General features: G+C 42.8%; 1 protein-coding gene across 1 annotated transcript in view; it reads left to right on the top strand.

The window, feature by feature from the left end:
• Window positions 1-1029: 1029 nt before the first annotated feature.
• rims1b (regulating synaptic membrane exocytosis 1b) overlaps window positions 1030-26600 on the top strand; it is a 73883-nt gene continuing 48312 nt past the window's right edge. Inside the window, exons 1-2 of the mRNA XM_061085573.1 lie at window positions 1030-1196; window positions 24143-24356. Of these exons, the coding sequence (XP_060941556.1) occupies window positions 1030-1196; window positions 24143-24356 (381 nt within the window). The remainder of the gene's footprint in view (window positions 1197-24142; window positions 24357-26600) is intronic.

Here is a 26600-nt window from a genome sequence, read left to right as displayed (position 1 = left end):
TTTAAATCACAAATATGCACTTTGAAACTTTGTGTACCAAATATATGTGTGTGTGTGTGTGGGTGTCTCGTTCCTCATGGGAACAAAAAGCAAATCCATATGACATGAATAATTACGTGAAGTAATGTTTTAAAATTAAGTTAATCTTAAAACAGTTAATGTGTGGTTTAAGTTTTGGTTTATGGTAATGTTCAGTTGAAGGAAAGAGTTCTGCAAGTATTATCCATAATTAGTCCAGAGAGTTAGTCTCCAGGAAATCAATGTCAACGTATCGTCATGGAGACACGACTGCGTGTGTGTGTGTGTGTGTGTTTGTGTGTGTGTGTGTTTGTGTGTGTGTTAAAACCCTAGGACGATGTGTGTGTGATGATGAGGACCCCATTCTCACATGAGTTAGCGTGCCCCCGCAAAATAAGGGAGAGGGAGAGGTGGGCTGCATTCCCATCACTGACCGAGAGAGAGAGAGAGAGAGAGAGAGAGAGAGAGAGAGAGAGAGAGAGAGAGAGAGAGAGAGAGAGAGAGAGAGAGAGAGAGAGAGAGAGAGAGAGAGAGAGAGAGAGAGAGAGAGAGAGCGAGAGAGAGAACTCCGCCTATACCATCCAACATCCTGCTCCAGTCTGACGGAGGGACCACTACCCAGCCGAGGGAACCAGGGCCCCGCTCAGCTCCACTCAGCTCCCGGCGTGAACCAGCGGACATGGGCTCCACGTGAATCCGGGCGGTGGAGGGGAGAGAAGGTGGAAAAGACAGGGGTTGGTCGGGGGGGTAGTGACTGACCACAGTGTGGTGGGACGAGCATCCGGCGAGTGGACGAACAAAAGCACAACCGAGGCTGCCCGCAACCATGAGCCGCCCGCACTATTCGCCGGAGCTGCGGCTGCCGCGGCCGCCGTGCCCGCGGAGCGCGTCGTGAGGTGTGGCTCGGAAAAAGCTCCGGGGGGAAACCTGTCAGCCGAGACGACCCGCCGAGGAGGAGCGGGAGGAGGCGGCGGGGCGGCGGCGGCGGCGTCGGCGGTGGTGGTGGAGAAGATGTCCGCCTCCGTGGGGCCCCAGGGCGGCCCTCGCCCACCCACCGCGGCGCCATCCATGCCGGATCTGCCGGACCTCAGCCACCTGACCGAGGAGGAGAGGAAGATCATCATGGCAGTGATGGCTCGGCAGAAGGAGGAAGAGGACAAAGAACAAGCCATGCTAAAGTAAGGGCAGCATCCTTCCTTCTATCAGGTGGAACTTAAACACGCCGAACACACATACACATCAATGCCCGGTTGATCACCACTGATGAGGCTACCATTGTGCTGGTCAACCTGACACACACAGCCAGCAGCCATTAGTCTGTCCTCAGCTCTGCACCTGAAGGTTTGTCTTTAATGGTGTGTGTGTCCCCCAAAACGGACTCACCAGTATAAAGGCACAGTACATAGCAGTAACAGCTCAGTGTGTGTGTGTGTGTGTGTGTGTGTGTGTGTGTGTGTGTGTGTGTGTGTGTGTGAAACAATTCAGCATCACAACGAATACATCCTGTGGGGTTGAGAGGGGTGGGATCAGCCAATATTAAAACATTATGCAGCCAAAGATGACCTGAAACAGGGTCAGACATGGTACAGGTGTAGATGGGGCCGTGAGGAAGAGGACGGGGTGTGACAGTGCTCGTGATGGGGTGGGGGTGGGGGTGTGGGGGGGAGCTTGGGATGAATCATAGCATCATCCATCCCTCACCCACACGTTTTCATCAATGGGGACTGCACCCCATCCCTCAGCTTACACATCCAGCACCACTCCGGTTCTCCTTTTTTTTTACGCACGCATGCTGCCAGGAGTGGCTTTATCCGTTTAGTGTTTTTTTTCCGCCCGATGAGTTGATGTCTGTGTGTGTGTGTGTCAGTGAGAAAGGTGGGGAGAGAGAGAGAGAGAGAGAGAGAGGGGATGAGATCGGCAATAATGGGAATTACTGTGGCATTATAGCTCACAGGCCTGGAGCGGCACAAACCGTTTGAAAAGTCCCGGTAGCCGGACTCACGGTGCACGGTGAGGCGGTGTGTGCGACCATCTGCGCTCCCCCTCGGCGGAGCGAGGAAGATGGGGTGTGGTTGGGACTCTTAGGCCCTAACCGGACACGATACAGACTAGAAGACACCGGCTATGTTATATTGCACATTTGAAATCCTCGATCAAATGGTGAATAGCCTACCCGAGAATCGTAGAATAAGCGGTGACATGTTTCCGAAAGACGCAGAGATGTGTGGCACTAAAGGAGCATCATAGTGGAATAGCCAGAGATATAGTAGCATAGTAGTGTGCCACTTTAATGTCACAAACACATAATGTATTATAAACCACACTGTCATGATGGGCTTAACCTTCCTCCTATACAGGGTTTGTTACAATGTAGTTTGGTGGCTCAGGGGTTTCCCACACACACCATGGCAGTTTGAAGCCCTATGCAGAGTCTACAAGTGAGCTTGGCCTGTATGCTCATCTGTTTTACCCACACCTGCACTGGGACATGTGAGTGCCCTGTTCCTGGCTTCACCACCATGGGTACTGTCGTCGCAGGTAGTGCAGCCTCCTATAAGCACTCTGGCTCTCGCTCCGATTCTAATGGCTGTTTTCATTTCCCGACTGCAGCCTGAAGGGAAGCTGGGTGAGAGCTGCTCCGGGCCCCTTGAGAGGAAGTTATGTATTTAATGTTCCATGAGGCGCAGGCTCAGGTTCAGTCAATAATGGCTTCATCATCTGGCTAATCATTGATGGGGACCAGCACACCATGGACAAAAGAGAAATGTGGTTTCAGAAAACCATTCCAATAATTGCTGCTCTTTCAAATTTACCACGGCATATTGTGCAGGATTATCATGCAAGACACAATGAATATGAGGACACTTTGCAGTATAGAGAGAGAAGACAGAAGGTATATCCTCTTGTTATCAAGGGGAAGCTTTATTTGGAGTTAACATACACCGAAGAGCCACTCTGTGCATGATGGGTAATATCAGAAAGAGGTTTATCAGACACAGTTCTAGATCAGACTAGTGAGAACAACAAAGCTGGCTTAAATTTGGCCTCCACTTATTACACGTTAGTCATTTAGGTGATGCTCCAAACTGACTTAACAGAAAAATGGTCTTTAACTGCCACTGACAATAAGGAGGTACTTCTGAATATAAAGAAGTTAGACCCCGTAAAGCAAATAAACGTGAATAAATAGAAACACAATTGCCATTTTTTCAGAAGTTGATGTATTTGGGGCAGAGTAAATGAGTCAGGGAAAAAGAAAGGACGATGCAGACTATCACAAGCTTACGTGACCTCTTTTAGATTCAGATGAGTTCTTGTTTTTATTTTGTGCATTTATGCTTTAGTCTGTGATCTTCAAATAGCTTTTGCCTATTTTTCTATTGTTTGCCTTGAATCTTTAATTTTTAACCTGTAAAGCACTTTGTTACTGTATTTCAAAAGGTGCTTATTGTTATTTTTATCAGCCATGACAGTGTCGCCCTTATTGTCCCAGATGTCGTCATGCAATAAGAGGGCAACTACTGCATGTGTTAAAAAATAAACCAACAAGCCCTCCAAGGCCAGAGAGCATGTTTGTTACTTGGTTAAGCTTTTTTAATTCATCTTTTATTCAAGAGACAGCGGAGATCAAATTACATACTGTAGCCTATAAGCTACTGAATTAAGTCTTTCATACAAACCAGCCATCAGGTACACACGCTCTGAAATACTATTTTAAATATTGCAAAGTAAATCTTTGAAATCCAAAACTTCCATATGTGTTGTGTATACTGGATACTTCTATCCATCCATCATTCATCTATACCGCTTATCTTCTTGAGGTTCGCAGGAGGAGCCGAAGCTAATCTCAGCTGACATGGGGCAAAGGGGGGGCGGGGGGGTGGTTAAGTATTGCAGGCCCATCATATAGAGACCAACAGCCCTTCAGTCTCACATACACCTACTAATTTAGAGTCTCGAATTAGCCTAGCCCAATCTTTATGTCTGTTGGAGGAAGCTGGAGCACTTGGAGAAAACCCATTGCTGACACAGGGACGACATGCAAACTCTACAAAGAAAGACCCCACTATCCTTCTTGATCCTTCACAATTAAAAACACACAGATGTAGGTGAAGACTATTTGCATATAACTCGGGTGATGAGTCGAATGAGACTGTGGTAAATTGTGTCAAGCTGTGTTACAGTCAGGTTTAAGAATCTGAATGAAAAAACACATTTATTACTGTATTAGGCATTGTAAATATCTATAGATATACATAGATATTTATCATTCTAAATATCTATGTAACGTGTGCTATCAGAAACATTTTGAAAATCTGTTATTATCTCCTGAACACAGACAATATTGACATTAATAGATACGATAGAGTCCTTGGCAGATCATCTAAATAATCCACTGACTCAGTGAGCTTCAGATAACAAGTACAACCACACTAAACAGCTTCCTTTGATCATAGAGCCATTGAAAACAAATTATTGTCCCATGGTGTCAGTTATGTACTTGCTAAAAAACTTCTCTCTCTCATACGTTTTCTCATATCATTGAAGTCATCCAAGTCTAAAAGCGGAATTTGGTTCCATGCCTTTGAAGAAGGTTCAAAAGTCTGGTCTTCCTCCTACATAGCCAGATAGATACCTGTATGTACGCAAATACATAACAGCTTCCATACATGTAAGTATGTTTGAAAGCTACATTCATGAGGAACAGAAAATGGCAACAGACATGGAATTGATTATAACATCTGTAAAGCCGGCCGTTTGTTGACAGAATTGATTGTAAGTGGAGGAGGGTATGACTCAGGAGGTAGAGCAGGTTGTCCACCAACCACATCGTTGGTGGTTCGATCCCAGTCTCCTCCCTTCTGTGTGCCAAAGAGTGCTTGGGCAAGATACTGAGACCCCGAATTGCCCATTAAGGCTGAGTGATGTGTGATGAGAAAATCCTGCTCATAGTGATGCAATGTATGACTGCATTTATGAATGGGTGAATGGCAAAACTGTCCTGTCGTGTCATCAAGTCTAGCAAAGAGCTTTATAAATACAGACCGTTTAACATTTATCTCACATTTTTTGATGATCATGAAAAAGATGAACTGCTATAATAGGTGAAACAGTAATCGACTACATGAGCAAAACATCAGATTGCTGTGAAATTGCAGTTCAGTCTGTTAATCAGGCTACTTAAGTAACCTTTGCTTTAATTATATCATTGGTTTTCTATTTATTTTGTTTTAACAAGGTCGTAGGTAATTTCTTTAGCATATCCAAACCTATGGGCCTTTAAAGCACATGTTAGTGTTTCATCTTAATCTTCACTGACAGAGGTGCCATAAACAACAGCCATCGAGGATTTCCTCAGCAGCAGTGAAAATTCACATCCAAAAAGAACATTCTGTACCTTATGTGGAGACTATTGCACCCGGTCAGCACTGTTCAAAGTGGTTTCCTGAGACCTGAGCAGCTGGCCCTGATAAGGTTCGACTGATATGGGACTTTATCTGTCGTGAGTGTAACCTCCAGCACGAGAGGAGCTGGATGGGCCTGATGTGTTGCTGAGCCAGAACACCTGGTTTTGGCCGCTGATAATTTGCTCCGGTCATATCATTGGAAGTCGGCACAGATTCACTGCGCTAACGGACACACTGTCCACGTTTAGTGCACTGTTGACTTCAGAGGCCTGTTCCATTGACTTGTTAAACCACTATTGACTTCTTAATCCAGCGGATGTTAGTGAATGAGAGCTTTCATGCAGTCAGGAGTGAGTGAAATGCTGAACCGGCAGTGACCAACCCCTGCAAGGATGTGACGTCAAAAGAATCAACTCTCAGGAAGTCTTTTCTCTGCCGCTCAATGCTCCAAGATCCCGTCCACTCCTGGGAGCTTTTGTGGGTTCCAAAATGTAAATATAGAAACAATGTGTAAAATATTGATGCCCTCGGCAGAGAGGTTGTAGACATTTCAGACGTGGGTGGACCTACACACAGGGCCTTAAGGCTGGAGCGGGGGAGGGTGGGGTTAATGGAGGCACTTTTGTTGCTTTAAAGGCAGAGAAGTACAAGAAGACAGTATAAGCGGTAGTACTCTATGAATTTACTGGAATTTATTTCTGGCTTTAATAGTATTTTTGGTAACATTTCTTCAATTCTTGAACAATTTCCTATCTATGGCACAGTACAAGGTGCAGATTTGACAGAGTTGGTTCCTTGACACCAGATGGACAGACGCAGAAATCAGGACCCGGAGCACAGGAGGAGGGAGGATTTAAAGGTTTTAAGGATTAGAGCAGTGGAAAGAGAGAGGAAAAGGGGAGACAGAATGAATGGGAAGAGCTTCCGTAAGGGGTCCCCACACATACACACATGCACACACATGCACACACACACACTGCTAATCTCTCTGTACCAGGGCTCCCCAAGGCAGGGGGCTACAGGGGGCATTTAAAGGGCAGCGAAGCCCCCTCCCCGTCTACTGTCCGATGAGGTCGCTAGTGTCCACCAAGAGGTCAGCTGTAGTGTGGTGACAAGGTCAAAGCAAAAGGTTTTCATTATTAGGGGAAATAGGTTGACTTCTGATCGGATGTGGGCAGGTTGGTTTCAGTCTGTTGATATTTGTATATTAAAAACAGTTCAAATGGCAAATGTTGCTTGAGAATTCTGCTGCCTTCTAATGGAGTACAGCAATACTGTGTGTGTTCAAAAGGTTAAATCACAGGAACACTTTTGCTATAGAGGACAAATATTAATGGTAATATAAATGTTACTGTTGTGGTACAGAAGACACAGAGACTAAAAAGTTCGCAAGCTAGCAGGGGCTAGCAAGTTCGCAAGCTAGCAGGGGCTAGCAAGTTCGCAAGCTAGCATGACAGAGGGCAAAGATGAGGCCAAGACAGCAAACATGGCGAAAACTCATGGACTTAACACAATGCTAATTTATAAGTGAGAGAGACTAAAGAGACTCTCAAGTTCCCCATAGTGCTAGGTGTCTTGAAGATCACTCTTTTTCCAAACTCAACTAGTCTGGCGAAAGAGATGGATATTTGTCTCAGCTCATCATGTGGCTCTAGGCTTTGCGGAGACTCGTGGGTGATACTTCTAACACGTGACTCACGCAAACATTTTAAAACAATCATCTCTTGCTGAAAAGGCAGTGACACACACGTGAAGACACCGACGAAGATGTCAAGAGAGTTTGAGTGATAAGAGCTGACGACCTCGTTGAGGTGCTGTAAACATGATCAGGTGATCTACGCAGCAGACTTAATACATCACTTCCTGCCTCTGTGTGCCGCACCCAGCTGCTCCATCTCTCGCCTGAATAATGTGGATTTGATGCTGTTGTGAAGGAGTCTGTGCAGCAAACCTCCTGCTGTGTTGTGAATGTGTGAAAGACAAACTCTGAGGTAAACTCCGTAGCCAATTCTCTGGGTTTTAAAACCCGGAGGTCACGTCTGAAAACGACTATACAAACTCTCTTTCCGGTGTGTGTAGTTTGACACTATGTTGAGTTCTTGTTTAGCTAATGACTTTAGTTGTAACCAATTTTAACATTCCAAGAAACGTGTTAAACTGCTCCAACTATTAATGATTCAGTCTAATTACACCAAATGTTGAAATTCATGTTTCAATAGCGATAGTGTCAAATTTAACAGAATAAAGTGATTAAATGAAATGTTTAGCTCTGCATATGTATGTATACAAACTGTGACAGCATAAATTCCTGAACACATTGAATTTTTAACCTCTTGGAGAGCACACAAAAAACACACATCCTCTGCTTAGGTATCACAGCCTGAGACAAGGAGGGAGATGACACAAGTTGGCTGCTACAAATACAGACATTTATGTTAACATAAACATAATATAATTAATACAATGCATAGGAATCAGTAGGTCAGTCATGTAAAGCATGTATGGGTGAGTGAAGTGTGTGTGTAAGGCAAACAAAAACCGATGCAGCTTGTGGGAGTCAGGGAGACCAACCTCCCCCCCAGAGAGAGAGAGGCATGAATGAGGCACGGCTTCCAAAGGGCAGAGCACACCAGGCCCAGGTGTGCACTGATGCAGCTGACGTCACCTCCACCAACAGCTCAGGGGAATAAAGCCCAGGGACACCTAGTGTCCAGGTGAGGGTGGAGGGGGCGGTCACAACTGTACATGTATGAACAAAGATGGAACCAGGATAATTGATACTGCAGATAAAAAATGGGCCTAAGAGTTTAGGTAATCTGGAATCTGGAAATTCCTGAAAAAGATAACAAGAGCAGACTAAACTTGAAAACATTAAGCCAATACATTCCAACCCTCACATCGGTGCTCATGTCGAAGCTAGTTCCCCAAAACTTACACTGACAACTGCTGTAAGAAGACTTTTCCAAGACTCGCTCGCTAGCTCTTGTCTCTGCTTCAGCGCTGTATGTATCTTCTGCTGAAGGTCCTTGTTCAGTGAGAGCATGGGCAGGTTGGGCACATGCTGGTACGTCGGTTAGATAACAGACAGGTACGCTAGTGAGCAATCTGGTCCAAATGAAATGATTGGTTGTGTTTATTAAGTCCTGTGAGGGCCACAGACAACGGCGATGGCTTTTGTGACAATAAAAAGATTTCAACAGTAAAACAAAAACTGCAAGAGACTTACAAACAAACCCACTCAATCCTTAGGTTTGTTGTAGTGTTGACATGTCTGAGCCAAAAGGTTTGCACAAAGTGAAGCTAAAGCTTCTTCCTGTTGAAGTAGACATGCTTTTACCTGGCTCCAAATGACTGTTGTATCCACTGTGCTTTTTTTACCCATTGTTCCTATGATATGATTAGTTAACTGTTTATCTTTAACCTGTTTCAGATATCTGCTGCTGTCTGTCCAGAATACTTTTAGCAGGCTAGCTGGAATCAACAGCATTAGCTAAAATCATATGAAGTCACTAAATTATGTCTCTCGAGTGAAAACCCCAAAAGATATCCACTAAACCCAAAATTGGTCTTTCAGCTGGGTTAAGAAGGAGTATTTTTCAGAGCAGACCTCTGGGTTTCAAGGTTTGTGGGGGAAAAATGCTAATGTTGAATTATGGATCAGGTCTGAAAATAGCTCACACTTGGAAGCAGTTCCTGAAATATTTAAATATTCACTTCACTGGCTGCTGTTGGTGTTCCCAAGCTTTTTTTCTCCTTGTTAACCTGTTTTAGTTTTGGCCCACTGTTTAATTCCATTTATTAGCTATAGTGTGAAATGTTTGCATTGTGACCAAGGGTGCAGATGTATGTTTCTGTATGCTGGTGCATTTTTGTGTATGGATGCGTATGTGCCTTCCTGTTTTACATAGGTCAATACATGCAAGCTCATATAGTGTTTGTCACAACCCTGCTCACACAGACACACACACACGCACACACACACACACACAGGAATGCAGGCATCGTGTCTATATTGTATATCTGAGAACACTTGTGCTGCAGTACTTATGACAAGTGACACACAAACTGCACCACAAACACAGATGGTGTTGCTGTTTTGTTGGCCTGTGGATGAAAGCTTGCAGAAGGAAAAGTCAGCTCCTGCTAAGACAGATTGCCTTTGTTACTGTGCAGCTTGTCCTGTTTCCTTGCAGCTAGCCTCCGCTCTTTTTTTCCAAACAGCTGGAGAGAGTGTGAGTCTATGTGCTTTTCGTGAGTGTTTGTGTGTCTATTGTATTCAAAGTGTGCTGAATTGGATCTTCACACTTTGCTCTTAATTAAAAGAACTCAAAGGCAGTCGGGTGTATCTTTAACACCTGGAGGAATGGAAGTTGGTGGATGGGTGGGGGGGGGGAACTATTTGTGTGTGTGTGTGTGTGTGTGTGTGTGTGTGTGTGTGTGTGTGTGTGTGTGTGTGTCTGTGTGTTCATGATTTGTGTTTGTGGGACATCTGTTTGTCCTTCAATCTGTCCTCTTTGTTGCATGTCTCCAAAAAGTTTCATGTTGTCTTGTGCTTCTCCCAGAGGTCCTGTAGGCTGCCACTGGTATGGTTTGCGTATGTATTATTGTAACCATGACAACAAAGGTCCGGTATGCCCCTCGGGGTGCAGTAGTACATATCAGAGGGAACAAACTACCTTCAGGATGGAAACCTTGTTGAAACACACTATCATTGACAGTGGCACTGAAACTGAATGTTGGCACTAGAAGAAGAATGCTTCACATTTGCCCAGTATGATCTTAATTCCTACAATTCTGGGGTCTCATTTATATTCGTTGCGTACCCATCTTTTAGACCCCATTTTGTGCGTACGCCACTTCTCATGCAAATGTTGGGATCTATAAAAACAGACGGGTGAATGTGCGTAGTTGTATGCATACTCAAACCCATGCGTACGGACATTTTGGAGACAGGAAAGTGGTGAGGCAGACGTGAGGAGGTGAATTTAAGACAGATTATATATATTATATATATTATATCTTTTCTAACATTGTGCCTGTATCACCAAATACGACTTCAGTTTTCATATAATCGCTGCTATGAATGTGTCTGTGCTGACCAGGCGCATAGAGCACACAGACCAGCGCACTGGACACCTCCAAATTTATAACCTGTGTTTACCTTTAAATTTTGATTTCCAAATAGTATCCCAGAGTGGGTTTGGATCCCACTTATGTGTGAAGTAATCGGTCCAATAGCTGTAAACTTAAATACTACCATGACACTTGTGCGTAATGCTGAGTGATGGATGCAGTGGCACTGAAGGATTAGTTGGAAACAAGTGTTTAGTGACTATGAAGATTTCCTGGCCCATGATGGTGACAGACTCATCAGCTGATACAGATTCTATAGAGCCATCATCTTGAATCTGTAATGAACGGGGTCCAGTATCACACAGACTGACCTATGGAACCAAAACGTACAAAACACACCAAGGTATTCACCACTCTGGAATAATTAGCCGACAGGTCTGTGTGTGATATGATTAACACGGTACCCTTTTCCCTGTTCTCCATAAAGCCCATTTTGGGAATAATACAGTTATAGTTATGACAGCAAATTACGTTTTTGAGTGTTTTCCAACATTCAGTTCCACCCGACAGCAAAGAAGATTAACTGCCTCAAGACACTGCCTTACGCTGCTCCCACAACGTTTTGACAAGACACAACAAATGCACGTCGCTGGCTGTGCCTGTATCTTGAAGACCTGCGAACTTTGGTTGATGCTGGACGGTATCAACCAAACCACCACTGTAGTTCTGTTAATTAAATATTCAAACGGTACAACTTAAATGGAATTTTACAAAAGTATACAGTGAAACAAGCAACCGTTTCATAGGCAGTGCAGTTAATATTTTACCAATGGTGTAAGAGGAGCGTAATGTGACAGGGAAAACCGATGTGGCCTGAGAGGATGGGAAGAAATGGTGGCTCGCACTGTGTGGCTGGGTGGGATTGTGAGTTATGGGTTGAGAGGGAGAGACCTGAGTGAGGCTCGGTGGGTGGCCTCTTTAGTGCTCCCAGACGTCCCCAGCATTAAAGTTGAATGAGAATGCATTTTGCTCCAGCTGACCAGGCTCTCTGAAAAAGAAAAAGTTGATGAATTTACCCCATAATAAGGTTTTAATATTTTTTTACAAAAACTCAATGCCATTTGGTATATGTTCCAAAGAAGGTCGTGAGATAAACAGGGGAAGAGCACAAATATATCCACATGGTGTTGTTTCAGTGCCATATGCAGAACTGATAAAAAACAATATATATCAATACCTGCAGGAGTACCTGCATTCCACCAAATACACTAAATCTTTTCAATTTAAAAAATGTTACATAAAGGCACAAAATATTAACTAGCCTATCAGTAAAAGATCCTTTGCTCCGCTTTTTCCACGTGTTTTCAAAACATCCATCTATTGAGTCGAGGCCTCGCCTATTCTCTCTGCATCCCACAGTAGATAGTGAAAATTATTTTTTACCACAGTTTTAATGTCTATCTGTCAACTATGTTTCAAACCTAAATATTTGCAACACTTCCTGCACCCTTTTCAAAGTAACAGGTTTTGTTTTAATAAGATTTTTAGTGCTATCACAGGACCGGAAGGTTTACGCTTTTATAGTGTAGTGTCCAGGCAAGTAGTTTCCTGTATAGCTGCACTTTAATTCAAGGAAAATGCATTGATCATTCCAGAAACGTCACATTGCAGACACGCAGCCTGTGTGAACAACAGAGAAACTTGACACGCAGCAGACACACAGCAGACACGCAGCAGATGCGCAGAGCCACTGTTGGCTCACGCAGCCAGTGATGCCCGGACAGTACACTGTCGGGAAAACACATTGTCCGCCTAGCTCAAAGTGTTCAAATTTATAAATCATAGACATTTTAAAGTGGTGAGAAGTGTGCGGCCAAATGTTACGGGGTAGATGTAATTTAATAAAAAATCATAAATGAATAATCTTCATTACACCATCATTTCATCTGTAGATCACTGTGCATGGAGGTTAGAGAGGGGGTAATCAATTGAAGAGCAGGAGAAATTGAAGATGATGATGAAGAAGGGGGGGCAACTGAGGCAGTGGCAGCTATAGCTGAGGCTGCTGGGATAGAGTGAGGGGATTAGAGGCTGCCTGTAATTACTCCACAACTACTCCATCAAGTAGAGTCATGGCTTACAAATCACCAAGCAGGCTGTGTAAGGTCAGATGCTTTGTACACTGCATGTGATTTGTGTACTGTAAGAAACAGAGAGGACAATGCAGAGTGAACTGTATATACTGTATACAGCGATGTGTAGAAAACGATGGGAGAAATGCGATGTGGAATACAATATACAGTACTAATGACAGAGAGAGGTATGACAAGTAAAGAAGGAAAGGAAATGGGGGAGAGATATATAAATGCGAAATGAGGAAAATATAAATGCACAAAGAGGAGAGACAGAATGATGGATACACACAAATATGCACACAAACTCACTCTGACAATGCCAGAAAAGCACTCTGCTTCATAGATATGGGTAAAACACTTATAGCATCAATAAAAATAGTTATCAATATCCATGCACTGACTCTGGGAGGGGCGGCTGCTGAACACTGCTTGGCTCTGTGTAGCAGAAGGATTCAGTCTGTGTTACCAGAGTCTGTTACCATGGCAGGATTTGCATTTGGCTTCACAGACATTGCAGTGAGCGTTGTCTGTGTCAAGTTTTTGAAAAGTTAAAACATACTTGCTGTATTGTCATATTAGTTTCTTCTTCTTCTTCTTTTTCTTCTTCTTCTTCTTCTTCTTCTTCTTCTTCTTCTTCTTCTTCTTCTTCTTCTTCTTCTTCTTCTTCTTCTTCTTCTTCTTCTTCTTCTTCTTCTTCTTCTTCTTCTTCTTCTTCTTCTTCTTCTTCTTCTTCTTGATCTTCTAAATGGGGGCAGATCCAGGGGCAGGGCCATGGGGCCCCTGCAGAATACTGAATGGCCCTTAAGTGCCCATGTCCTTTCAGTTATCTTAAATAAACTAAGAATTGTTATTTTCTACTCTTTTTTGAAGAACACAATGTGATTGAACAAGGAACAATTTTCAAAATATCTCCAATGATGTGTTGCTCAGCGCTAACAGTAAGCAAGGAATTAAATTAATGTGCATCTTAAACGATTAGGAAACGTGCACAAATGTTGGACATATAATGTAAATTGTGGCCCCTGATTTAGACAAATCTTTCTTCTTCTTCCACCTTTTCAGTTTTTGGATTTACTACCGTCACCCACTGATCTGGAGTGGTTAATCTTTCTTTTGCCTCCAGGTACTGAAATGTGCCACTTGTTTTATAACATGAATCATACTCAGTAGTACTAACATAGTTCTGTCAGTGTCCTCAAGACTAGTGAGTTTGGTACTCAACCCTGGTGTTCATGTTTCATGCTCATGGTTGAGAGCGACCAGAACGACCTCAGGCCCTGGTCATTACCACGTGTCTAAATGCATCTTGAGTGCATTTACCCCAGTGTCCTGGACTGTTCTCTTGTGATTGGCTCATGCAAGACTCTTGTCAATACTAGGTATAAATGGGGCCTCAGTGTGGCCTGTTCCTTGCAAAGGACATACTGGCAATGGACACATTTCGCTGTTCAGAAGAAGTGCAAGTGGTAGAGTTTTGAACACTTCAGTTATAAAGGAGCCTCTTTTCCTGCAAAATTTCATGACCTCCCAAGAGATTCTTTACCAAAAAGAAACAACCAAGAAAGCAGAAGACGTCGATTAATGTGTCGTTATTACGGCTGCTTTAAAGGTTGTGTACTAAATTGACAGTTTTATGTCCTTATGAGGAGATGTGATTGTCAGGAATACGGTGAAGCAGTAGGACCCAGACGCAGAGTATTCACAAGGGGTGTAATTTTAATGAAACAAGTCTTTAACGGACAAAACAACTATAAACACTAAAGGGGGAAACTGGACTCTTACACAGGGGATGCAGAGATGCAGAGGCTCAGGAGACACAGGATACAGAAACAGGGAGAGCAGGACAGGACATCACAACGGTTAGACAAACGATCCGACGAGGACAAAGGGACGCACAGAGGTTTATATACACACACAGGGAAGGCAGGGGCAATTGAACACAGGTAACACATGAGGACTGATGCAGACAATCACAGAGACAGGAAGTGAAGAACACACTAGGATCAGGGCCTACAAAATAAAACAGGAAACAGAAACACAGTGTGAAAACATGAAACCCAGAAACAACTCAAACAGACATAACACAGGGATTTACTAATAAACAGAAAACACTTCTTTAAACAGAGGTGGAACCTAAACACTTGAAAATACCAAACTGTTACAGTGATAGCGACATTGAATCCTGGAAAGAATGACAACTGGGAATCAAACCCTATCAAGCCAAGAAGGATCAACCAGATTGTTTGAGAATTCGCCGCCTTAAAGATAGATTCACACTGACCGTCTGGGTGCTTTATATCTGCTGACGTTAAAACGTGAGCACCACTTTATAGCCTTTTGACTGAGGAGCCCAAATATGTAAAATTGCAGGACATCATGGCAGGCAACCAAGACGACAAAACAATGTTTGCATTCGGTAAAGCACCCAACTGCTGTTTTTCTTTACCCCTCTCTTACTTATTTACCTCACTGACATTGACCACGCTGACTAGCAGGAACGTTATGTATTTTTATTTCCTTGTTCCGACACATAACACTGTTTTCATTTAAATATTACTCATGTGCTTGCTTTTATAAACCAGTGTCGTTGACATCTATTCTTTTCCTTTCTCCCCATGTTCTCATCCTGCCCATCTTCTTTATATCATTCTGTCTCCATCCTCTTTCTATCATCCACTCCTCTTCTCAAGTGGTATTTTTAGAGTGGCTCCGGATGCATCGCCTTCTCTCTTCCGATGGTCTCTGGCCCACGCGTGTTTCCGTCTTGGCTCTCTTTGTTCATCCTTTAGCTTTTTCACTCGTTCTACTTCCATCACCCCCTCTTTCTTCTCCCTGCAGACATCTGTTTGTCTATCCATTTCTTTCTGAGATGGCAAGACTTCTGGGATCGTGACTACACCCTTCACCTGTTCGCCTCATCTTCCGGACTCTCTTTTTTTACCCCACTGTCTCTTCTCTCTGTCTGTGTCTGCTCTCTTTCATTTATCACCCCTGATCACTTTGCTTTCCCCCGACTCCTCCTGCTCCTCTCACTGCCTCATAGCATGTGCCAACATGTCTGTCGTCTTCCCTGGTCTCTGGCTCCCTTTAGATGCAGAGATGTTTTTATTCAACACTGTTGGGACTATTGATACAACATGCTGTTTTTTTCCGTTCATATAAAACTTTGAAAAATGTGCCAGTACATTATATTTTGGAGTTATCAATATTTAAATTGGGAAATATTGTGAACATTTATTGAAACGAACGGTTATCATTTCAGAAACAAGAAACCTGCTTTTGTTTACTTCTGTTGTTAACTTAAGACCAATTGTTTTAAAACCAAATGCAGATACACAGACAGACAGACAGACAGACAGACAGACAGACAGACAGACAGACAGACAGACAGACAGACAGACAGACAGACAGACAGACAGACAGACAGACAGACAGACAGACAGACAGACAGACAGACAGACAGACAGACAGACAGACAGACAGACAGACAGACAGACAGACAGACAGACAGACAGACAGACAGACAGACAGACAGACAGACAGACAGACAGACAGACAGACAGACAACATACCACTTGCTGTTGTAACCACAATTTTTTAAAATTTAATAGAATTTAAAGGAGGAAATCTTGTGGCAAGAAGCAAATTATGTGTTTTCTTCTCAGGCAAATATGAATGATCCTAGAAATATGCTGAAGCTTTGCTGTCTATTGTAAGTAGGATGTAGATGCTAAGAGTGATGTGTGTCAGGGTGCACATACCTCAGTCAATCTGCACCACCTGACCCGCAAAAATATGGTTATCAATCACGTTATTAAATGTTCTTGTCTTAATGTCCACTCAAAGCACTTTACAGTACAGTTTTGCCATCCACCCATTCACGCACGTGCATCACTTTCTCTATCATATATCATGGGGTTCAGTATCTTGCCCAAGGACATGGCATGCACATTGGGGGAGACGGGGATAAACTGCCAACCCTCTGGTTAGTGGATGACCTGCTCTTTCTCCTGTACCACAGCTGCCCAGAAACAATGCATCCTTCCGATCTTAATGATGAACTTGTACAATATAATGGCCGACAGGAGCAGGTCTATTCTGTTTCAATTCGGCCAAATCTGCACAAGTGGACTTGCACCCTCTGGTGTAAGAAACAGAGAGAGAGATGGAAGGTTTCTTGAATATTAATAAATAGTCTGCATTCATGAATGATTCTGGTCTGTTACCTCAGATGCTATTGTGAAAGGCTTCTTCTTTAGGTCATTAAATCTCAAGCAGGACACACATGTCACTTCACGTGTGCTCTTTTATCTTGAGCATCTTTATTACTTTTTTTTGCAGAGTCTAATGCCCAACAAAGACCATTCTGTCTCATCACATTTTGTGATATGACAGTTTCAGCTATTTCTGCAGAAGCATACAAACTATTTCTTTAACTTTTTGTATCTCCAACAGAGAAAGTCTTGGCGTCAACAGGAACCAGCTGATGGGACAGAAATAGAAATAGTCTCTCTCTCTCTCACACACACACACACACACACACACACACACACACACACACACACACACACACACACACACACACACACACACACACACAGAAAGAGCCTTCCTTTTTCCATCCTTGGGCAATGTATTCATAGCGGTGCTAGTTAACAACTCCACACCAGTGGAGAGAGATGGTTAGAAGGAAGAGAAGAGACACGAAACAGGATAGGGAGGGAGGGAGAGATTTCTTGGACATGATCAGCTGAATATTTGTAGCATTAGGACAATTCAAACCTGTACATGCTTAGGTTTTATGTCTTTTACTTTTTTTGAGGCTGCATGTGTGTGGGTCTGTGTGTGTATATGTGTATGTATGTGTTTTCATTTGCACACTTGTTTTGACAAAGCCAAAGCAGGGCTACTCACATCTGGCTCTCTGGCTGTCCCTCCTGGCCCATGGCATTGACCTAGCGAGAGGAGACAGCCACAGTTCAGCTGGTTCACACCACTTGAACTCCTCTGGTCACCGTCTGCTATGGCCACATGCCAACAGTGTTCGTAACACATTACAGTAGATTATGCTTTTATAGAAATGTAGTCACAAATTCTGTTGCAACATTACAGGGTTGGGTGTGTATGTGTAGGGTTGGGTACAGAAATCAGGTACCGGTTCCTACATGGCCGGTTCCTACAGGATGGAATCACTACGCTGATTCTCGTGCCTCAGTTCAGTGCATGAGCTTTGTACTGAAAAAGTTGCTCTGCTTACAGGCACTATAAACATCACTGCATGTGTCTAGTTAATACGGCACGTAACTCTGATGACAACACACTCTGGCTCTGGCAGCCTGTGGTGTTTACCTACATTTAGCTAGTAGCTTTCACAAACTCAAGTCGACATAAAAACAAAATGCTTAAAACTAAATGGTTGAAAGTGTGGCTTTAATTTAATGGGAAAGGATTCTGACAACTGGATATGCAGCAAATTTCAGCCTTGATCTGGGAGCCGAGGAGTTCCTGCTGCCAGGTCCCGGGAGTAACAGAGTTGGTGAAAATCCGCCAGTAAACCGAGAGAAAGAGAAGGAAGGGAGGAACATGACACACGTAATGAACCCCAAGGCGAAGCAAGGACACATATTATGAGTCAAAAACATCTTCAGGGAAAAAAGGTCTGTACCAGGGAATTGGAACAATAACAAATTGTGTGAATTCCTCAACAATCCAATCCAAAAGGTGTGTTTACCTTGTGGCATGGTTACAGCAATAAACATGGAGTGGTACCGTCACTGATTGGAGGATGCAGTTTGTTTGGACCTTCACTGTCAGATGTCAGATGTTGTTTCTCATTGGAAACAACAGTCTCCTGTATAAAATCCATGTGATGTGTTGACCCATCTGTCCACCCCAGGCTCCTATTGGTCAGCCTGCTGGATCCATTTTGACAGGATGGCTTTCTGTGATTGAATGTGTCTGTATTTGTAGTGGTAGAGGAACCTGTGTATTTCACCTCTCAAGTCCACACACCAGCACACTGTATATTCAGTAAAGAGTTAACATTAGCAGCACAACATAATTCAGGCGTTTAAGAAATTAGTTAACTGGAAAAAAGGACATGGGACTTTTAGAAGTGTTGTGAGTTCATCTACACAAGTGACTAACAATGCAAATATTCGCTGCCTGTTTTTGAGGGAAATCAGTTGAAGAAAGATTTTATCTGCTGCAGCAAAATATTTTTGTGCTCCTCCCCCACCTGTGATCCCAGGAATGGTGGCTGACCCACAGTGAGGTTCGGGCATGTAGTCAATGAACACACAGTAGAGTGAACACAAAGAACTTGTCCTTACCAGAGAACACATCTCTCCCTGTGTCTCACAGAGTGGATAAGGATGACTATAGGAGCTGTGTGCTGACTCAGAGGACGGGGATCTCAGAAATTGGGACTAATCATTGTCCTTTAATTGGGTGCACATTTAACAATGTGTGGTTGGTGAGGTTGCACATGTTCGGTGAAGACTGTAGGTGTTTGTATTTTCATATAGTTACTTCACAGAAATTGTGCAGAATATCTATATTTGTGGATTTCACCGTTCTGTGCCAGTCTGACACTTTCCCTTTGCACCCTTGGTGAGAGCATGTTACCATGACACATTCTTTGTCACTGACATGATGCACTGTGAAGCAGTTCCAAAATGGAGAAAGAAAACTGGAGCCATAACGTTTGTCTTTGTTTGTCTGAACTAAGAACTAGGCTACAGATACAAATGCAGTGATTATGATTTGAAGCTGGATGAATCAATATTCCATATTAACCACATGAAATGGGCTTTGTTAAACCTTTTTGCATCTTTCAGCTCCTTGTCTTGGTTTTCAGGCAGCATCTTTACAGTTATGCTTCAGTTTCACCAGCATAGTTTCCAGTGGTAGCAGGCGGCTGTCCTGAGCTGTCCATATAAATTCTGTTCAAAATAGCCGTTATAGTTATTCTCGTTGGTGGAGGCCAAGAAAGAGCAACAAAAAAAAAGTGAATTCAATGGCACAGAAGCATGAATCAAACATTAAGGACCATGAGTCTAATATTGACATGAAAGTATGTCAGTGTTGTGTCTTAAACTGGTTTTACTGACCCTAAATGGCCAAAACAAACAAACAGTTAAAACCACAACAACATTCTTTTGACAAATTATGAACGTTACTAAAATCAAGGTATATGAGAACATTCTATAAAACATCTAATGTTGTTGGGTCTAGATTTTAATGAATGTTCACTGACATCCATGAGACACTTTTGTGTTGAAATACTTTTTCTAAAGAAATTATAGGCCAGACAAGACGTTATAAATTTTTCGTCAAAGAGGATGAGACACTCCTCACTGCTGCAGAGCTCCCTCGTGATTTAGGCTGAGAACACCATTTTATTTTTATATTTAAAAAGTCACCTTGTGCTGCCTTACCAATGCATGTCTGCTGAATGTGTGGAAGCAGTAGAAAAGACTGATGAAACCATGGCTCTAAGAACAGCAACAGCTGGTGCACTGACTCCTGCTGACACCCAGCACTTGATGCCACCATGTTGCCATGACAACTGCCTGTGCACCCTCTGTTTCTGACAGCTGTTCCCATGGTGCCTGGGCTTGGCTCAGCCTCTGGACTCCCATTGGCAGGATAGATAGCTTCTCGGGGTCAAATGTCACTTTGATGACGTTGCTGCTGTAGCTGTGTCATGTCCTTTTTCCATTAGAATTACATACGGATTAGTTTAGTTTAGGTTTGTGTCGACTCTAGAATCCATTTATCATTTCAGCTCAATCAAAGACTTCTTTAAATAGTTTTGAGTGAAAGATAATATTGCATATATATATGTGCAATTCATATTAATACATTCCATTAATGTATTTGAATTTATAGACTTCACACATTAATTTCCACTAGAGAACATCAAAATCAAAACAATCAAAAATGTGAATTTTGTACTTTAATGGAATAATTCTTGTTGTCATGCAAATAATCCTCTCAAAATATAGCACCAGATAGGGCAGTTCTTACCTAATCTGTTTTTCCATAAGATCAAATGAGTCAAGTTGATATAAATAACAGGGTTCGGATTATCTAGACGCTAGCTCACATACCAAAGGTTAGGGGTTCCCAAATGGTTGTTTAACAAAGCTATAGCTACTATACTGGCAATGCTAACAGGTTCATCTACAGTTCACGGACTAAGTACTTGACTTAGTGGGTAGCTTGATAGGAAACCAGTTTGAATAGCAAGCAGATAATGAACAGATAATGCAAACTATTATAATCTTGATTTTAAATATTAAACTGTATTCTGATTACCATGTATTGAATTTGTACGAGGTTATCTTTCAGGCTCTCCTTACACACCTTCAGCAAATTTTTGCAAAAACCATATACGATGCTTAGGCTTTGTGTTACAGAGTTCTGTAACCTTAACAGGGTATTTTTTACAGAAAGTACACATTTCATTCAACATTTCCTGTGACATAATTACTGTCCCAACCATTGCCCATGTCAGCTGATTGGCCAAGATGTGTCCCAGTCTGCTCGTCACCTCCCTGGTCCAACTGTGTTTGGTGACAGTCTGCTGTGTCTGCTCCATAGCACTCTCCACAGGCAGCTAGAAAGGCTGTAGTGAAGAAGAACTACCTCTGTCTATTCATTCCCTGGAATAGAAATAGTTCTATTGACTGTAGAACTTTGTATTTTGTGGCATTTGTGTAAACTTTTGTTGATGGGTTTTTTTTTTGTAAAACGAAAGCTTTTCTCGAATCGTACTCTGAAAATCAGTATTCAGCGAAGGCACATCGTCAATGGACTTCAGATGGGTGATGGTGGAGGACAGCTCTTGGTTTTATGTCGACCAAAAAAAGCTGCTGACAACAGATCAGCTTTTATGTACTCTACCTCTTTCCTAGCCAGCAGCTGAGCGACCTTTAGACAGGAGGACATGTCTACTTTCAACATTGCCAGGTGATCAATTTAACCGGAGTATTTTTGGATTGTTTGGTTGTTGGTTGGACAAAATGACTAAGTTGAAAGTTGCCTTGCGACAATGCATCTTGTGATTATAGATTCTAGTTAATCAACTGCTCTGTTACACTTGTATTTTAAGAATTTTTGCAGGATTTCTCGAGGTGTTCAATGTTCTGCTAATAGTCAGCCTTCCACTTATAAACTTTCTTTTGAGGGTGAAGAGATTCAGTGTGAATGCCTCATTTTTACTTCACCAAATATGCAAATGTATAAATGCCAGTGTGCTACATGGTCTAGATGTCTCAGTTTTCGCAAATGACTTGCAGACACGACTGTGAAGTCAGTGTATTGCCAGAGAATTAACCAGAGTTTGTCTAGTTCCACAAACAGGCAAATTAACTAAAAGGCTGTGAATGAAGCCATCTCCTTCCTCTCTATCTCTCTCATTCAGCGAAGTAATTAAAATGCCTGTCTGGGTCCCCTATATTAGAGCCATGGTATGCTTATGCTGTATTCTTTTGACAGTTGTGTTGAGACAACATTGTGCATGTTTCCACATGTCCTGATTTTCAATTCACACTTGGGTTTTCAATCAATCATAGACATCCCTAGCCTGACGTTGTCATACTCATTATTCTAGTCAGAATATGAGTCTGAGACCGCTCCATTGGGCTGTGATTATGGGGCGTGTTTCAACCGAACCAGGAAACCAAATGTCTCTTCGCTCAATTGGATAGACCTACAACCAATCAGAGCAACGTAATATGTGACGTATGTCAAGCGACGCATAGTTGCTGTCAGTTGTCTGTTTCAGGAGTTGATTCACTCTCTAAATAAATCAATGGAAATGCCGCTCGTATATCCACCGGAGGCAAAGCCCCCAGGAAGCAGCTGGAGACCAGGGCTGCTCGTGAGAGCCCCGGCCGGCGGCGGCGTGAAGAAGCCCGCGACGGATCTCTCTCAGAGCCTCGCTACCGGGACCCGGGACCGCGACCCGGGACCGCGACCCGCCGATACCGAGGCTCTGAGAGAGATCACTATATATGTCTATGTCTCAGCTCGGCAGGCAGCGCTCTTTGGTGACGTGGTTGATTACGTCACTGTAGATCATCTGTCAATCATCGTATAAAGCCCGCCCTGACGATCTGATTGGATCGAACCGCTTCGGTTTGGAGCATAGTTTCTCCCCAACGGAGCGACTCCAGACCGAACTTCCCGTACAACAAATGTTGTGGGCGGGGCTAAGTTCGTCTGGCACCCAGGCTAAGACATCCCAGGAAGCAGAGGGGAAAGGCTGTGAGCCACCGAGCAATACTGAGCCGAAGTTTATTTTTATTGCGTGCATGATTTTTGTGAGAGTGATGGTGCTCTTGTTGCCGGTAGTGATGTGTCGGTCGTGAACGATTCGTTCACTATGAACGAATCCTTACAAGGACTCGGGAGTAACGAGTCCTCTCAATGAGAGATTCGTTCATTTTCTTGTGGCTGCTCATCGGGACTGCTCCATAGGCTCAGTCAAGAAAGCAGAAATGATTCGTTCACTTCCCGACTGGGTCTTCGGGTACGAGTCTTTGGATCATTTTTCACGTGACCTGCATTGGCTCAGTAGAGGACCGCTGGAGCTGGAGCGAGGGACGTTCACTGTCTCCCGGAGAAATGAACACTCTGTGTTTTAAGTATAGAAAGACGTGAATTATATTCGTTCACAAGTCATACAGACTGATTTTGTTATTTTCACTTTACATTAACACTTACAGTTTAGTGCAGTGTAATTGTTTGCCGTGATAATTAAATGCCAGTATGATAATAAATGACAATTTCAAACCATACAAACTGTAATGTTGTACTGTATTTAATAGGTTTACTTTAAAAAATATGATCTGCAGTAAACTGTAAGTGTAAATAACAAAACCAGTCATTATGACTTGTGAACGAATATAATTCACGTTTTTCTATACTAAAAACGCAGAGTGTTCATTTCTCCGGGAGACCATGAACGCCCCTCGCTCCAGCTCCAGCGCTCCTCTACTGAGCCAATGCAGGTCACGTGATAAATGATCCAAAGACTCGTACCCGAAGACCCAGTAGGGAAGTGAACGAATCATTTCTGCTTCCTTGACTGAGCCTATGGAACAGTCCCGTTGCGCAGCCCCCCCCCCCCCGTTGAAATGAACGAGTGACTCGAAAAAAGATTTGTTCTTTTTACTGAACGAGATTCAAAGAACCGGGTCGGTAAAAAGATCCGAACTTCCCATCACTAGTTGCCGGTGATTTAGCCCCAACTGAATTGTTGTTCTCAAACACACACATGCATTACACTGCTTTGTGTTTCTGTGTTTCTGTTTATTCGTTAAAAATTTTTTATCACTGATTCATAAATCCCTCCAGGTCCTTTTCTGTTTGAGTTTTTGTAAATGTGTGGATACAGGACGATCTGAACTGTGCTAGAAGATAAATTAGTAATATTTTTTGAGTCCATGATGTTCAACTAACGGACATTGTACAACTTTTCTTTTCCCCCTCTCTTAGAACACTGCACCAGCAGTTTGAGAGCTACAAACAGGAGGTGCGTCGCATCGGGGGGGACACACGGCGTCAGCCGACCCAGCAGAAGGACGATGCGCCCACCTGCGGAATCTGCCGCAAGACCAAGTTTGCTGACGGCTGCGGTCACCACTGCTCCTATTGCCAGACCAAATTCTGTGCTCGCTGTGGAGGGCGGGTCTCTCTGCGCTCCAACAATGTGAGAAACTTGACCTCTGACATCCTCTTTCCTCCTCTTGTGCTCACCTCATTCCGGCTGTAGTTGTACTGTTGGTCCTTCCGCTTCTGTGTGTTTGTTGACGTCTGCTTTTTTGCACCCTGGTCACACTTTGGTGAGACCAAAGTGTATTGGGAGAATGGCTTGGCCCCAGTCATCAGCTCATTTTAAGTCTGAGGCTGCAGTGTTGGTGTTGTGGAATGGTTATAAAGTGAAACACTTGAGATCACTTGATCGTGAAAGCACACCAGTTACAGCATCTGTGTTGTCCTGTGTGTCCTGTGACTGCACTGCAGCCATCAAGCCTGCATGTCCCACAGTGACAGGGCTGCTCCCCTCAAGCAACGTGTCCTAACAAAGACCAGGGCCAGTGAAAACCTTTCCATAAAAACTACTACTGAAAACAGCTTAGAGAAAAACAAAAAGGCTTGTTGTGAGGGACAACAGTTGCCATCGTTCATTTAGAACAATCACATTCCAACCTGGTTTTACAGCAAAGACCGTAGCTAAACAATTTCTCAAACAACACTTGCAGCATCATCCACTTATTTTCACCAAAATGGCTTTCACTAATTCCAATTGACGAAGGTAAATATCGAACGTCACTAGTCAAAACATGAAAAAAAAATGGAAACTGTTTTGGGACATACTGAAGTTATATGGACAGACATCAGTCAAGCCTATTGGCAGTGAGTATTTGATTTTATTGAGTGGTGAACTCTTTCGCCATTAAAAATGTATCTGATTTTGCTTTGAAAAAAGAGGGTGGCAGTGTAGCTGGGAAAGTTATTGTGATTTATAAATGTTATTTTAATAAAGAAGTCACTTAGTAACAATACTACTAATAATTCTAACAATTTGTTAAGATTTTTTTTCTATGCTTATTTAAAGAACACAATGTACTTGAACAATGAACACTATTCAAAACATATTCAATGATGTGTGTCTTTGCCCAAAGCTATAGAGCTATAAAAGTGAACAAGGAATGACTTAAAAGTGCACCTTACTGAATTAGGAATTGTGAGGGATGTTGAACATATCATTGGCCCCTCTGTGTAAATTATAGCTCTTCTATGGCGCCTTATATGGAAAACCCCTAGAACTGCCACTGTTGTGAGGCTGAACTTATGCGGTGCTTTAAGCTTAATGACAATCAGTTTGCAAAGATGCTCACAATAAAAAATTATTAAAAAATATGCCTATTGGCACCAATAAGGTATTTTCCATGTTTAATATGGATCCAAATCAGCAAAATTCAAATGATCATCAAAAGAGTGTGTGTGTCAAGTTAGTTGAACTTGTACTTGTGATATATCTCACTCGATAGCACCTACTGGAGATTAGATAAAGCCATTAATCAATAAAGTCAAAGTGGCTAAAAAGAAAAAAGACACTGAGTAGTGCTACACTTACGCTGCAAACAACAGGCAACACTGTTATACATCAATGGCCCACACTATAACAGCAAATCCAAACCATTAAGAAGAATCTTAGACCTGACTACCAGATTGGATCAGTCTGGCCTCCACCCATAAACCAAACATGGTTGAGCTATTTTAAGTCCCAGCCCTCTGCCATCTAAACGTTCTCTGGGCTCCCCTCCAACCCAAGAGAGAGGACCTCCTCCTGACTCTGTTACCTGGACACGGCCACTACACCCTTGGCCTGCTGGTCCCCAATCTGTTCAGTATCCGCCCATCCCAGCTGGACCTCTTCTCACACTGGCACCACATGAACTCAAAGGCCTGGGGATAAACATAGTATCCCTGATGGTAAAGTCATTAATATTAGGCAGGCTGTAATGTGGAAAACAAGAGACCAGCATGGAGTCAATGTGATCTATAAATAACACAAATAAAGCTAAACATTCGGCTGAATGAAAAGAATCAAAATAACATAAATCAGTATTTTTTTTCAAATAAGGAATGTTTTATTATGGAAAGCTTAAGCTTTCAAAGGGATTTGTGAAAATGCAACTACTTAATTTAACCACTTAACCAAAACAGATCATGGCACAATTTGATTTATAAAATCCTCATAAAGGATAAGAGAACATTTATTATTTTCTTTTATGCGTGTATATTTGTGAAAGGTTGTGTGTATATGTGTTAATTTGAGTGTGTGTGTCTGTATTGTGTGTGTATGTATTTTGTGTGTGTGTATGTATTTTGTGTGTGTGTGTGTGTGTGTGTGCGTGCGTGCGTGCGTGCGTGCGTGTGTGTGTGT

The sequence above is a fragment of the Limanda limanda genome, chromosome 2 (assembly GCF_963576545.1).
Source record: "Limanda limanda chromosome 2, fLimLim1.1, whole genome shotgun sequence".
Taxonomy (NCBI): Eukaryota; Metazoa; Chordata; class Actinopteri; order Pleuronectiformes; family Pleuronectidae; genus Limanda; species Limanda limanda.
Note: the sequence above shows the minus strand (reverse complement) of the source record. Positions and strands in the feature narration are given on the sequence as shown.